The sequence below is a fragment of the Idiotropiscis lumnitzeri genome, chromosome 13, assembly GCF_059441095.1.
Source record: "Idiotropiscis lumnitzeri isolate Australia: NSW breed Sydney's pygmy pipehorse chromosome 13, RoL_Ilum_1.0, whole genome shotgun sequence".
NCBI lineage: Eukaryota > Metazoa > Chordata > Actinopteri > Syngnathiformes > Syngnathidae > Idiotropiscis > Idiotropiscis lumnitzeri.
The window spans coordinates 9854692-9871346 of NC_142403.1; the positions used below are offsets into that span (position 1 = coordinate 9854692).

The following is a 16655-nucleotide window of genomic DNA, read 5'->3' on the forward strand; positions in this document are numbered from 1 at the left end:
AGCAGCTAAATAAAACATACAAAAAAAATGTCCAGAGAGGAAATTCAGGTGTTGCAGAAACACAGCACAAAACATATTGCATATTATTCAAAAATAAAAATAACAGTTAAGAAATAGACTAAATATGTTCAGTAAGGAACTATAAACAAGGTGAGTGAAGAGGAAGATATTTACTTGGGTGGACGGGAAGGTTACAAGAACACTGCTCAGCTTTAATAACTCATTCTGGTGTTATTTTTCTCACCATCTGGTGTTAAAATAAATGCCATCTCCACCTTTAGTGAATAAAAAATAGTTTAACAATGTAGAAAATCGTGCTACGATAGCTTTCACTGCTAAAATTATTCAGTTCTTCAGAATAATACAATAGCGACTGTGATCAGTAAGGAATGTTTTTGTGTGCCATTTTAAATACAAAACAAAAAATGTTCTCCTGGGTCTTGAATCGCTCTAAATCTTTCTATTTTTATCACAACAAAGACTGCCTATAGGAATGACTGACAGAATATTTAATTATATTTCAGCAGCTGCTTTAATTATTATTTTTTTATTCATTGATTGTTCAAAACCAAAAGGATAGTTATGCAAAATTGTACGATTATACCAAAACGCACCACTGGGTGTCACTCATGAGTAGGACCCCAAAAGACATGTTACAGATGAACAATCGAGTCATTAGTTATGTAATGGCATTTTTCAGCAGTTTAAACTGAAGAAAAATATTGCTTACTTCTCACGTGGCTATATGCCTTTGTAGTGTAGCTGATCCTCTTGTGTAAGCAAAACAAAATTTTGTTGTGAGGCATGTCATTTCAGAACAAATAGTTCAGAAAATTAATTTTGTCTGGATTAATGCTGTGTATGCTTTTCAAATGTTTTTGTTCTGTCTTAATATTTGGCTTTATTCTTGGGTGTGACGAGCTAAAGCTGTGGATATCCTTATACAATCCAATACAATACACCTTTATTTATCCCTGTCTCTTTAATAATCCTGCAGTGAATCACTAATTGCAACATATTTAAACATCAAACATCGGCCACAAATAATTGGCCAATTGGCTGATGTTTTCCGATTTGTTTTTGCCTTCATGTACGCTCACCAGTAGTTGTACACAAATAACACTGGTCTCATTATGTCTAATAAGCTTGTATCCTTAAATATATACAGTATAATGAAATTTCTTGACATTTTATAGAGCTGTCATGAAGAAAAAAAGAGTTAAAAAATAAAAACAAAGCAAATGTTAATTTTTACCAACAATGCTTATGTGATCAAAGCAAATAGTGGAACTTGGTGTCAAAGAAAATCTATTTTACGCGCAACTTAACGTCACAGTTGGTTTAAAAAATAGTGAATTAAAAACAGGCAGTACAATATAGATCAAACATGAACATGTTAAATATGACACTCAATTTGCTACCCGTATCAAAGACACACATAGGAAAACATTTAATACCCTAATAACTTCATTAAGCAAATGCATTCTGGGAACTGAAAAGGACAAGTTATTTTTTTTTTTAACAATTTAAAGTTGACCCCCGCGACTCGTGGAGGACAGGCACCAGGCTGCCCTGTGAATAGCAAAAATCTGTGTCTAATTGCCGGCCGTTGAAAAAAAGATGTATTAGAAAGATTATCTTTTTTAAATGAATCAGCTGGTTAAAAGATAATCAGTGCCAGAAATCAGCCTGGGCATCAGCCTGCACAAAATCAATTTCATTCGGGCCCTAGTTCATATCTAGAACCATCATCAGTAATTTGAATGGCCATGTCTAAACATACAACTGCATTTTGTAAGATTATTTTTTAAAAACCAAAAGTTATGTAACCAAGTTATAAAATATGTTTTTCCAACAACAATAACAAGTACAAATAGCAGATCCTTAATGACCAGGTTGGCCTGCCATATGGAACCTTTCTCCAGCCATCCATGAATTCCTTCCATCTGTTTTCTTCTGCTTGTATCAGTGGCAGGTGCCACCTTCTAATTTGGTATACCTAAACTACTCTTTGACTGATCTTCTACTCTAGTTCCACCGGCGGAAACTGATACGTTCCTAGACCAGCTGTGCCTCGTATCCACCAGCTGGTCCACTTTCGTTTTGGTTTGTTGTGCTTCTCAGACAGTTAATTTTCTTTTCCTGAAGTAGAACTTTGCGGTAAAAGCTTTGGCAACCGGCATAGGAACTGCTTGGCTGCATGTTTTGCTTTGCTTGCTTTTGTTTGATGCATTCAGACTTGAAGTCCAAGGCCTTTCAGGTGTTTTGACACCGATTTTCTGATGTGTTCGATGATGAATTTGCACCTCTTTGTGATCGCTTTTTTTTGTGTGTGTGTGTGTCTGGTGCGGTGGTGGGAGGACGAATGTTATGTGACTCACTCCAATATATAGTTCCATTCCCTGCATTAGTCACAAACATGGGATTCAGTGCTTGTGTGTTCTCCCTCAAAATTTATTGTCATTATTTTCACCCCCTTTAGTCAAAGCTATTTGTCACTTTCAGGCACACTGTGCGTGATTAAGACCATTTCTAAAATGAGTGGCTCCAATGTTACTGTATCAGCCTGTTGTGTGTGCGTGTGTGTGTCGGGGCTTACCATCTACTGGTCACATTTCGTGTTTCTGTTTGTAAGCTCATGCTCTGACCACGTAAAAGGAATTATACACGTATTTGAACATTTTTATATACACCCCCGTGTATTCCGGACTATAAGGCGCACCTGTATATAGGTTGTAGTTTTTCGATGTTAAAAAAAATTTTGTTGTTTACTGCAAGTACAGAATGATTTTGTACTGTGAATGCACATAAAGGTACATAAACAGATTGTTAAAACAGTGCCTTTTAATACGGCAACAACTTTGCTAATTAACGTTCTATATTAACAGCATTAACATTTCCGTTGTAGTGATGTGGGTCGTTGAGTTTTCCCATGAGATAGGAGCACCGGTTGAGATGACAATGTCAGGCTTCTTGGTGTCTTTTATCTAAAGATGACTCTGTTTTTAGAAAGCAGGGGGGGGCCCCACTGACCATCACATTGAAAACGTCTATCTCAACTGCTGCCTGTTGACACAAAACAGCTCCTGTTTTTTGTCCACTGTCTGACACGTTGGTGAAGAAAACCGATGTGAACTGGTGCTGCCAGTTTACTTCTGCAGGAAGTGGTACCTGTGGCACGAGTCTCTAAAATTGAGTCTTGTCCATATTTAGGCAGGGCTCAGTGCCTTGTAAACAGAGATAGCAGCATGAGGAGGGATTTGTCTGCTCTCTTCTCCCCCTTCCATTTCTGTGTCCCATAGTAGAGCGTGGATGCATGAAGGGGATCATTATTAGTTCAGCGTGAGTTACATTTTACTGATGGACTACCTGATCTGCATGTTAACATGAGAAAAGTTGTACAAGAGCTCATTGTGAGCGATTGAAGTCTCCCGCAACGAGATGAGTGAGGCCCTCCGGGTTAGCTATGGAGAGACGGGCTCCTTGTCACTCAGCAACATTCAGTCGGGCAAACCGAAGCCACATTCAACATCTGCCTCGCCTTGCGGATCGCCAAGGTTGTCTCCCTGTGACTCTCCTCTGCTATACCGCAAGCTCCTGGTGAACCGCAGCCTTGCCTTGCAAAGACGCTTTACATTGGCACACGCTCCCAGGTATTGTCAGAAAAAACACGTTATATCCTGTTGTATCAAATATCACAATCACATGACTCTCTTTGCTTTGTACGGAAAAAAATCCCAATTGTTTAAAAAGGAGCTATTGTCTGAGGATTGTTGCATTGTGCTCGTGTGTCATCTTAGTAGGCCTTGGTGTTTTTTAGATAAAGGGAAGGTCGCTTCATCTGGTATGAAAAAAGTTGCACTATCTTTCAAAGTTAGATTTTTAGCTCTCTCACAAAGTTGGTATTAAATAAGTCTTAATGTGGCGAGAATGTTTTCTATCCCTTCTGGTCAGCGAACTTGCAAAAATCAATAATTAATTGATTACTAAAATAGTTGTCGATTTATTTGATAATAGATTTGTTGTAGATTAAGTAATGGATTTTTACACCATCTGTATAATGTTTCTAAAGATAATTTTAAGTTGGGGCAACTAAATATATTTGTCTGGCTTGCTTTGCTATGTAGGTATAGTAAAAAAAAAATCTGGATTACCTTTGCTCTCACCTTGATTTGCTGTTGTTGATAAAACATGATTGATAAATTATCTATGTAGTTGGTTAACCCATTGTGATTTATTTTTCATTGGAGCTGAGGAAAGATGCTTTCAGAAAATCCTTGTCTTGTACACATCATATTGACGCGGATTGTTTTGCCGACACGGTTACACTGCAGACTGAGCTGCTGGGATTGTGGAACAAAAATAAACTTGACTTTGCTGGCCCGGTCTTAAATATTACAGCCTGTTATAATTCATCCTCAGCTTCTTAACTTGCTTTTACTCCATTAATCTGTCGAATGCATGTGACTTGATTGTGCTGTTTCTTCATGACTGGACTTTGGACTCATTTTTTTTTCCAACAACCTGTTTTGCTAAAGTTTGAAAGGTCTGTTTTAAATGTCCTGCAAGCTTTCTGCAGCTGCCAACTTGCAGATTTTCATTGTCAACATATACTGTCGAAAATGGGCCGGCAATTATTTTCCTTATTGTTCGTCAGTGCAAGAACCCTTTTGATTTTGATGTTCTCACTTATGCTGTATGCTTTGGGTGTTACCTCACCACCAAGTCAGCAGTCTGTTGGCTGTACCACCATCCATGTGTCACCTCGTTCGCTGCTCTAGCTTTGACTGATCATGATCTGTGTGAATTGTTAATGAGTTGCGAAGATGTCAAGTGTGTCTTTGTACTCCACTTCTGTTGTTGTCTCTCGCGCACAATAGTAGAATTTTCCTTGGCTATTTATTAGGGCTGCATCTAATCTGTTGATTATTTTTTGTCAATTATTTGTCGATCGACGGATTGGATGAAAAAAAAAAAATACTCAAGTTAATAACGTTAAACGAATGATGATTCAGTTCCTGGTTTGGTTGGTAAAAAAACGAACGGCACATTGGATCAGGTTTCTGAAGGGTCTGGGTGTAGCAGCACGTTCGGAGCGTATTTTGGAACTTACCTATGATGATAGAACAGAGATTTGGGAGGCGGCAAACTTTCGGGCGTGCTCGGAATTGCACTCCACGTGTGCTTTGCTTCAGAAACTCAGAGCGTTGTTTCGATGCGCTGTTCGGTTTAATCGAAGTGGCGAGCACAAGCTGCTGATTGGTTTACGACAGGCTGCGTTCAGAAGTTATTCAGCGAGGAACTCAGACTTATTTGGACAATATTTGGTTTTGCATGTTGAGTTCCCAACTCTCACAGTATCGTAAAATGAATTACATTGACTTTAAGCTGGCACACCTTAACATATTGCAAAATAAACACAAAATTATGATGGTGATCTAAGACTTACATTTTGTCTGTGTCTTGTACGTCTATTAAAGTGCACCAAAACTATTCTCAAGATGACTTAGTTGCAAATTCATTTGCTGGGTCATGATATTTCGTGGTACACTTAAATATTTAGGGTAAATGTGTTGTGATGTTTCATTTTATAGAACAGCTTCTGTCGTAAATCCTTGTCCTTGTCATTTCGTCTCACACAATATCGATCAAAACCTGCAGTAGCATTTCACTTCAGTTTGGCCTTCCTTCTCATTGCATGTCTCAACAAGAACTGAGCTGATCCAGCTCTCTGCTACTCACTACCTGACATAAAAACACCCTCCGGATGTACAGCTGAGTTGAATCTGCCTGTGCCAAGGTGAAACACCCTGAAAGTTGCTGCGTTACTCTAAAAACGCTGGCGTGTTCTAAGTCTTCAAATGTTCACCACTCTCATAGTGTCTAGGTCAGTGTTTTGGCATTTTAGTCATCGCAAAGTGCAGCTTAAAGGATAATCCCCTGTAACTTGATGCCAAGTCATTGAGGGTTGGCCGTGGGACTGGATACCCTGTAAATATCCAGACTCATCGACAGCCACCGATGACGCCGTGGGCAGCCGGCCACAGCAAGCTGAGGGGACTGTCCGAGCACATTGCTGGACAAAGACTTTGGCTAACGCGTGTGGACGTTAGCTTGCAAGAGCAACTGATTCCTCTTTCGCAAGAGACTTAGAAAGCAATTGCATGACAAAGCAATTTTTTTTATTTTTTTATTTTTGGCTCTGTTTTTCTTTTTTTTTTTTGGTAACCACACTATACTTGCTACAACATTGGCTGCGAAACATGAACTCACTAGCTTTGAGTGAAGGTGAGAAAAATCCTTCACTTCGACTCAATTCTTTGTGACTTCCTTTTGGAACGACAAATTGACATTCACACTGCAGCCCGTCTTGTCTTGGCTTGTCTCACTGGATCATCTGTTAAGCATTCTTCAGCAATTTTTTTTCCCCCCCTTGCTTCCCGAGGCTCTGAGGATTAATCAAAGCTTGCATCTGCTTGCATTACTTTTGTTTTTTGTTTTTTTATCTCTCACCTGTTTGGGTTGGTGGACGAAAAAAAAAAAAAAAAAAAACCTCATGGAAGTCAGTCCACACCCATCCGCTGGTTCATCAATGAAAATAACAACTCGAGTAGAAGAATTTTCACAAGAGGCTTGGTTCAGATGTACATCTTACGATTATTGAGAATGATTTAAGGGTTGAGTGGGACGATGAACAAAGACACTCGATTGTCAAGGAAAGGGTTGCCAGCAGGTTTTGGACATGGTCGACGGCATTCGTGCCTGGGGTAGGTTTTCTGTTTCTGTTTTGTTGGCTTATCCCTAGGGAGTGTTTGCTTAGCAAGATGATTCACTGATTGATCGTACAACACAAGTGCAACGATGTTCGGTAGCTATTTTAGAATGCCAGTTGTGAATCTTGTGAATGAGGTCATTGTCTTTCAGCAAACAACAGCACATGGAATCCCCAATTCTTCACTTTTTTTTTTTAAAATTAGTCAGATTTAATTTAGCGTTCTCGTTTTGTCCCTTCATTTGAAAAACAATTGTCTAAAAAAAATAACCCAATATGAGTCAAAAAGAGGCCGACACAACATATTATGTTCAACCCAACTGTTTTAGTGTTGTTGAAATTTCCACATGGGAGTTAACAGGAACATAACTCACATTCCTTCAGAAGGAAGGTTGAAGTAGTGTGTCGTCAAACTGAAGTATTCTAATTGGCGGGTGTGGCAAATGTTTGCCTCGGGGACTTTCATATTGCTCTCAGCTTTATGGATTTTGTTACGTTTTGAAAATAAAGTCCAAACATATTACGTCGTACGGTTTAATACGGCGGGTGAGTTGCAATAGTTCCCGAGATGTATTATGTTGTCTTATCACTGTTTGAGCACGTTACAGTAAGAGAGTTCCTGTTTTGCGGTCTCGTTTTGACAAATGTGGTGTCGTGAAATATACTCTAAATTGTTACTGCCTAAACTAATTAAACTGACATAAGTGTTCCACCATGTGGAAATATTTGCTCTCAAGCATTTTAAACAAATGAATACAAAGAACAGTTTACTTTGCAAGACTGTCGGAGTTGTCGCCAAAGCATTTTCCTGAAAGGAGAGTGTGTACACGAGTTTAAGATTGTAACCATGTCGCGAGTCACTCTGTTAGGTACGTTTTATTAGACGCTGTACGGAGAATTATTGATGAATGGTGACTGTGCTTCACTGCTCATGTCACAAAGTGGAAGGGGCATGTGCAGTATGCTGCTGAAAATAAAGTGCATGCACTATTCTGTACGTCTCCATAGCCAGTGTTTACATGTGTTCGAGGGTGTATTGGGAGTATTGTGCCGGTTTCTATTCCCAGTCAGGCCGGGCTGGGATTCTTGGACTTTCCGCTCGACTGCTCGGTCAGCCGCCGCACACGACCAAGTTTGACCACAAACACATGCCACAAGTAATGGCTGCCTGCCAATCATTACATAAGTTGTATACTATGGCAGTGGTCCCCAACCACCGGCCCGCGGCCTGGTTCAAAGCTCAGATGAAAGAAAAAAAACAACGTGCGTTACTTCTGGTTTATTTATTATTCAAGGGTGAAAAATATTTTTCTTGTTCTCCCGATTCCGTCGGACTCCTGACTCGGAGTGGGACCATTCACATACCTCCCGATTCGATTCAAGTCACAACACTAGTGTTGCGGTTAGATTGAAATCACAATTATTGATTCTAATGCAATTTGCGATTCAATATCACAGTAATTGCTATTTTTCTCAAACAATACTCTGTTTTCTCAAATAACATTTTAAAACACTTCTAAACAATATCAACCGTAAATAATTCATAAGTTGAATCGTGTACTTCAATCAATGCAGCCAGATGAAAGTCAGTCTTTCTGACATTTATTTTCAGCCAAATGCCAGTGGTATAATATTACAACATGATGCGTGGCTCAGGCATTGGATTATTCAGATGATGTAGTGACACTCTGCTGAATGCTTAAGATGGTGTCTGGACTAGATGTGGCTGCATATAGTGTGAAATGTTTCTTAATAAAACATTTCCATAGTTTCCCTCCAACCCGCAAAGCGGTCTGATTCCCAAAGCAACGGAACATTGACCTTACGGCTTCGACAGGCACGCAGGACACCAAAGGATGATCCTCACAAAATTGGCAGTAAATGTACTTTATTTATTTTTTTAAATGATTATTATTTAGTAACTCAAAACATACAAACAGGGGTGACAAACATGGCGTCAAAGAAATATATTACAAAAATATATTATAACGTATGACGAGATCAGCGGGCGGCCAGGCCACCGAAGGACCCCAAACGCATCGAGCAACCCGACCACATCTAGGACTGACACCGGCTTACTCACTACAACAAATTGTCTCTGCCCTGCCATCTGCTGGAGGAAAGAGATTGCCTCACTTTTGATTTCTGAAAAATCATGAATATTTTGACATTGATTTCTTGCATTTTAGTGTATAAAATCTTGATTACTGAGTGAATCGATTTTTTATTTATTTTTTTCACCCCTACTTAATTGTCTCGCACCCCTACTCTTGATACGTCAAGATGCTAATTGTCTTGGTCGTGTTACGCTAATATTGAACCCACAAGCTAGCAAAATGTGTAAAAAAAACAGACCACGTACAAAACCCGCTCTGCCCTATAAACAGCCAGCCACCCCTCCGCAAAAATTAGCGACTTGTATGAACCGGTCCGTCAAAATATAACAGTTTGATGTCCGCAGTGCACGCATACACATCCATATTTGTAGGTGAAATACATGTGTAACTTATCAAAATAAAAATTAGCAAGTGGACTTTTGGAGGCGGCACGGTGGACGACTGGTTAGCACGATGGCCTCACAGTGCGGAGGTCGCATGTTGGATTCTGGCTTTTGCATGTTCTCCCCGCGCGTGCGTGGGTTTTTTCCGGGTACTCCACGTTCCAAAAACATGCATGGCAGCTTGAACACTCTAAATTGCCCCTAGATATGAGTATGTGAGCGGATGGTTGTTTTTCTATGTGTGCCCTGTGATTGGCTGGCAACCAGTTCAGGGTGTACCCCACGGATTACCGGAAGATAGCTGGGATAGGCTCCAGGACCGCCGCAACCCTTGTGAGGAGAAGCGGCACTGATAAAGGATGGTTGGAGTTTAAGGATAGTCCATCCAACTCAGAGGCACTGTCTAGAATTGTCCTTAGGCGTAAGTTTGAATGTTTATTTACCTATACGTGCACTGCCATTGCCTGGCAACCAGTCCAGGGTGTACATACTGCAAGCACCTCTTTTTTTTTTTTTTTTTTTTTTACAATTACCAACTTTTTCTGAGGGTGTGAAGCCCAAGCAATTTCAAGTTAAAATTTATAATCCTGTGAAAGTGAACCCTCTCTTGAGACTCTGATCCAGCAGCTGTAGAAAGAGTGGTAAAGGGGGGAAACAATAATACAACAGGTCCCCAAAATAAACCCTCAATGCCTGGAATAGTTCCTCAGCCCCGCCGCCCTGGCTGCTCATTACACGTGAATGTGACCACGTGTTTCTTGTTTCTCATACATACACACACAGTTGAAATCTGTGAAATAGCATGCATGCTGACGTGAGTATCGCTCATCAAGTGGAAGTGCAGGTTAGAATGCGACGTCTCTCACGAATCAAAACTATCTTTGTTTGCATGTCAGTAGAATGTCTAAAGTTTCGATCGCTAATCTTGGTTTAGAGCGACATCTGCTGGCGAGTCACTTCGCTCTTCTTGCAAGTATAACAGGCAACCCTTGACCTGCAGGAGTTTGTTTTAAGGGAGGTATGTGATCATGGCTGAATCCTCATTTGCGGAGGAATAAATAACGAAAGCAGCAGCTTGACTACATTCAAACTGAAGGTTGACTTCAAAGAAATGGATTGGAATTCATACTCGCGTGTGATGCTTATTTCCACAAAGCCAAAATAATGCCCTCGTCTTCTGCAAAGTTTTCTGTGCACCCGTGGAGAGCATGATGCAGATGAATCGAAATTCATTGTATTAATATTTGTTCACATGTTATTTTCTTCATTTTCATTGACAAATGTGTCTTACCTTGCTCATGCAATGACAGATACTTAAAACACATTGGCCAGCCACAATATTATGCGAACTTGCACAAAATGATTATATGTGCTGCACGAGATGTATCAAATATGCTGCCGTTAAGATAATAATGCTCAGTTTTTAAATCGGTATGAATGTAAAACAATGTTTATTATTGTGGTTGTAGATTTCCGCATTTGTAGAACTGCACTGTGTCTCAATAACGTCCTTTTGTAATATTCAACTGTTTCTCGTCAATAAGTTACATGTCACATGTATTAGACATAGCGGTCTATATAATGTAGTGCAGTTCTTTTCCGAAGCACTGATACCTCCATGACAGTGTCAACCAAGATGAAAATTATTATTTTTTTAAAAATTGGATTTTTGATTCCGCTCTTGTGTTGGATATCTTTATGCTACGCAAATGGTTTTAAGGTGTCTGGCCTGGTCTATATATAGTGTCCAGTCCAGCACAGGCCATCTGCTATAACTCAGTTTCTCCACAAGGTGGCAAACAAAACACACACTACCCTTTTTGTGACCAGAACCGTTAATTTCACCTCAAGCCACTTTGAACAACACTGTTTTGTAGTTATAGTTACATTACATTTAAATACACTTATTTGAGAAAAAAAACATAAAATAACTTCTCATGACTTCAATTCAAACTGCCTCTTGTATTTCTGTGCATTAACATTCCTAATGTCTCAAAGGCATTAGTTGTCAGGTCGCCGGCGCTTTGTCATCGTACCGCAATTTTGAATAACAGGATATGTCCCATTGAGTTTTAATGACTCTACTTGACTCAAAGCTTTTCATTCTACATTATTCTGTCTTATTTTATGTATGCTTATGTGTTTTACTTCACAAAGCAGAAACTACGTCAAGCAAAAACAAATACGTTGTCAGACACTGGGTTTATACTTCAATGAAATAAATGTGAAAATAACCTTTTCAATGTAAATAAAAGTGGCATTTTATGAAGTTGACACTGACATCTACACAAAACACACACTTGCGCATAAATCATACTTGTCTGTCAGTCGCAGCTTATTCTCATTAGCAGAGTTAATGTTGTCATCGGAGCCATCAGCCAGCTGGGCTGCAGAAGCCATTTGACGGCTGGATTCGGTTACACGGTGGCCTCACAAACACCTTCTTCTCATCTAGCATCCATCCCAGCATCTGTTTCGAGGTCCGGCGTGTTTCACAAGCGCTTTGCACATGGAGGGAAGTGGCCACGAGTGGGAGGAATAGGAGGTGCCTTTGGTTTGGACTTTGTTGCGTAATCGAGCAGAGCAATCTGAACTAAGTATTATACAGTGCAATCTTACGTATTTTGGCAGGCAGCGTGGCAAACTAGTGGTTAGCATGTCTGCCTCGCAGTATTGAGTTTCACGTTTTGAATCTTGACTCCTGCGCTCCTGTGTGGAGTTTGCACGATCCCCCCGTGCTTCCGTTGGCTTTCTGCAAGTTTCAGTTAGTTAATTGAAAGCTCTAAATTATCAATAGGTGTGAATTTGAGTAAGTCCAAAGTCCGTTGACATCTAATGATGAATGTTATTGGCAATGGAAGGATGGATTATTTTATTTGATGGGTCAGTTGTGGGGGAAAACTAGAATGCACTTTCTGAACTGGACCTCTCTAGCTTTTACGTCAGAATGCCTTGTGAAAGAGTTTACACACGTTTTACACATTTTTCTCTACAATTTGCCCTAGAAGAGGTCCAGGATAGTTCCTGAACAAAGTTTGACGGGTGGGTTCTTTCATTTGTGTGAAGCAGTGAGTCACTTTTTTGCATCCACTATTGAGAAAGAATATCCCGAGAGGCATAATTCTTTCATATTGCTGTACATCAGAATTGTTTTGGGTTAGTATCTGATACTCAGCCCCAACTTCCAAAATGAAAAAAAAAGAGGGGAAGAAAATCTCATAGTTTGGATTTCCAAAATGTGGTAAAATGGCATAGAAATCAGCCAGCAGTAATGTAATCATATAGAATCGATCAGATCCCTGTAACTATAAACATTTATGACTATATTTGATTATAGTAACACATTTCATAGTTGTCCTTCGTCAAAGTTCAGTAACTTCCATTACCGTCATAAGGGTTTCCAGTTACATTTGAGCGGTTGTTTGAGGTTTTTGAGGGTCCCTCCCCTCTTGACCCATTTTTCTATACAGCGTGCCTGCCAACACTTCTGCATCAGTCCCTTGCCCCATGTCTCAAAAGACAAATATTTGTCCATGAGTTGATGACATATCAGGTCCAGCAAGTCCATTCATCCCTGTGCAGTAATTCACAAGTTATCCATTCTCGTCGCGCACCAAAGGAGATAGACTCACATTATTTAACAACAATAAAAGATCAGTAGTTAAATACCGGGTACAAACCTTAACATAATAAAGAAAAATAATAAGAGTCGCTTTCTTAACAGCTAATGAGTAGGACAGGACAGAGAAGACAGGATAGGAGAAAGAGAGATATATTTTGCACCTGCATGTTAGTCGTCCACCCTATCGGAATAGTTAGCAGCATCCAACCGGCGTCCATTATTTCTTCACCTTGAGCAAACATTAATTCCAAAGAAATTGGAACGTTGCGTGAAATGTCTGCTCACTTGTTGGCGTTCAGTGGAGACAGCAACAATGCATACTCGTCAATGAGTAAGACCTGCGTGTATGAATTAGGTCCCGACTGAGACAGTTTTTTTTTTTAGGATGATGCTGATGCTGATTTTTGGCAGATATCGATTAATCGCACGATTAATACAAAAATTCATATTGAATGAAATAATTTTCCCCTCAAATAGATTTCAGCGGGCTTCAATTATATGCTGATTTTTGCAATTTGCGGGCGAATGTATTCCTGATTCCTTGCGGACAGCAGAGGTTAACTGTTAATATATTGTTAAGAAAAAAAACCAAATTCGGGTGAATGGGCATCTGCCAGCATTGCGTGCGCTCACAAAAATCTTGACCCCAAGTTTCAAAATGTTTTTAGAGTCAAGTAGACTCTGGCTGGTTGTATGTGTGCACCCTATAATTTTTTTGGGGTCACCACGTCATGAAATCTGGGCGCCTGCGCGCCCAATTAAGCCCTGGTTCAAATAAAGCGCTGTGGGAGAACTAAATCCGTGTTAACAAATGGCTCACTGTTACTTCTGAAGTTGCGTGCAGCGTCGTCATATTACCTCCTACGTCATGCAACATAACCTTGGACTCTTAAAGTGACAGTAACCGCTCCAACGTGAGGCGGCTTTCAATATCGGCCCTAATTTACTGATGTTACGTGACAGAATTATCTCCATTTATCCGTCTGATAGTTATCATTCTGATTGCTATCATGCATCCCTACAAAAGATATTTGCTTTTTGGCCCACACAATAGCAGCACAGTACATTCCCAGACTGAATGAGATTGTCTTATTTGACTTATTTTGGATAAAATTGAAAATATCAGCCAATAAGATTGGTCTAAAGTCTATTAAATATGCAGTAGATGTTGTTGTACAGCCCAGCTACTTTATTTTGTGCGTGCACAGCCATACTCAGGGATTTTTGCTCGAGGCATTTCCTTCCATCCATCAATTTTCTAAGGCGCCTGCCCGAATTAGGGTTACAAGTGAGCTAAAGACTTTCTCAGCTGACTTTAGGCCAGCCAATCATAGCGCACATGTGGACAAACAAACATTCACATTCACACCTACAGTCTGGATAATTTTGCCTTCAGTGAAGCTAACGTGCACCTTTTTGGGATGCGAGAGGTGCCTAGAGAGAACCCACACAAGCACAACGAGAGCATGCATGCAAACTCGGAGCAGAGATTCAAACAATGAATCTGATTCAAACAACCGGCAGACCACATGCTGCTCAAAGCATTTCCAACTTCTTATTTATGGCAGTAATTTGATATGCTTGCGTATTTTATACAAGTTTTACTGCTGCAAAACTACGATTAAATAAGTGCATGTCCAGTACGGTAGTTTCTGCAACTTACTACTTAGACGCACGTGTTGCAGCTTTTGCCCAACCTCAGACCCTCCTCTTTCCCTGCAACACACACTCACTCACGCAACCCACACATTCTGTACATACACATGCACATAGTTTGTGTTTCTTTCTTTTTTTTTTTTTTTTTTTAAATAAACACTCTGGCCATGTGCCTGGAAGGAGGAGACAAGTCAAACGAACCATAGAGTGGCAGAGAGAGGGAGGAGTGTATCCTCAGAGAGTTCCACTCACTTTAGATTTGAAACAAGCCACCTAGCTCTTGCTCTCACGTTCTTGTCCAGCTCTCCAGAACCAAATGAAACAGTGATCTGAGGAAATGGCGCTTTAAAGCCAGCACTACCTTGGCTTTCTTCATGCTTTGGATTGGAGGCATGCATCTGAAACACACCGAGGAGGGCTTTCCTCCATCTGTCCGTACGTCAAAGGAAACCCGGTGTGGTGTGAGGGGAAAGGAAAGCTCACGCAAGAGTCGAGGAATAGCGGAGTTCCCGGGAGAAGAGGAAGGGGACGATTAGCGGAGAGCAAGAAGAAAGGAAGCGCATCCCGACCGCCAACTAAAACATGAGTTTGCCAACGAACTGCGTGTATCTGGCCCCCTCGTTCCCGGACCGGTACTTGAAAATGCGCAATGGGAATATCGGCGGTTCACCGTGTGCTGTTAATAGACCCATCGATATTGTGCAGAAACGAAGACGGTAGGCAAGATGTGGAGGAAATGCACAAACTGCAATACTTTGTGTCAATTTCTCCTTTTTTCAAATGCTCATTCGTGAAACTTGGACACCCCACCTCTGATTTTTATTTATTTTTTTGCTGGTATCCTGCTCCGTAAATCTGTCAACACTACACGTTGAAAACTTTACAGTAAATTACACACTATAGAATGACGTCCCTCACCCATCAATTTTGTTTTGGAATAATTACTAATTAATTACAGTAGACCTTTTTCTTTAAGACAGTCATTCGGTAGCTTTTGTGTATCAAAAGGTGAAATTAAATGTTCTCTGACAACACGTCCGCATAACGTCTAGAATATCAAGAGAAGTTTTCAAAATATAAATTGTATGTTTTGAATGAAAACTATGGAGAATTTATTTCATTTTATTGTTTTCTTATCCGCAACAGTTCTGTTAGATTGCCCTCTCAGTAAAATGTATTATTTGATTCCCTTAAAAAAGTCTTATGTTTTTTTACTTGTTAGGGGAATTCCAATGCTTTTTACAAAAATTTACTTCTTATGCATCTTGTTTAGGGTCAAGCTGGAGTCTATTTCCGGTCACTTTTGGCCAAATTTTGGCACACATATAGACAAAACGGTTCACACTAATTGGCAATTTTGAATCTTTAATTAACCTGCCATGCATGTTTTTTTTAATATTACCCAGAGAATAAATGGATGAAAGTGTGGGACAAACATGTTTGAGCTTAATGAATAAATAATAACATTTTTAGAACCCAACACCTAGCGGCTCCTTCAGTTGGTTTTCAATCACAGGGAAAAATAGAGTGTCCTGAATTGGCAGCATTTCAAACAGTTGGCCGTAGAAAAGTCGGAGGCAAAAACTGACTTGTCAGATCAAACTCCATCTCGAGTCATGAAAATATCAATAATCTCTGACATCATAAATTGTATTTTGCTCCAATAATTTGCCACATCTTACTACTACATTTAAAACCTGTAGTCTTTCATTGCAATCCCTACAACAAATACCCCCCAAAAATCCAGAGATGCAATTTTAAACCATTCCCATTCTCCCAGGCTGAAATAATTCTCTCACAGCAAGGTTGAAGTTGAGACGAGGTCAATTTAAGAGTCTCTGGTTATTATTTTTTTTTTAAATACGCCGGGGCAAATGTGAATGAATGAGCTTGATAACACAGTCCTTAAATAGTAATTTTCGCCGAATCATACCTTACATCTTTTTACGCTGAATCACTCCCCCTTCTTGCCCTGTTAACATATCGCTAATACTGTTTGCATCCAAATAGTGATTTTATGGTGTAGAAAATAAAAAAATGGATAAATATTGTGTTGTTTTGGAAGCGTGAATTCCAATCTGTTTTCTATTGCGTAATAACACTTT

General features: G+C 39.8%; 1 protein-coding gene across 5 annotated transcripts in view; it reads left to right on the forward strand.

The window, feature by feature from the left end:
* Nucleotides 1-16655, forward strand: part of LOC148324263 (3',5'-cyclic-AMP phosphodiesterase 4C-like) — a 62683-nt gene that overhangs the window by 25914 nt on the left and 20114 nt on the right. The window contains exon 1 of one of the 5 annotated variants that reach the window (XM_088313059.1): nucleotides 6586-6767. The exons of 3 other annotated variants lie outside the window; for them this stretch is intronic. In XM_088313059.1, coding sequence (XP_088169185.1) covers nucleotides 6691-6767 — 77 coding nt within the window. In that variant the 5' untranslated portion in view covers nucleotides 6586-6690. Of the gene's footprint in view, nucleotides 1-6585; nucleotides 6768-15132; nucleotides 15267-16655 lie in introns of those variants that run through there. One more of the 5 variants, XM_088313057.1, reaches the window with a different exon arrangement.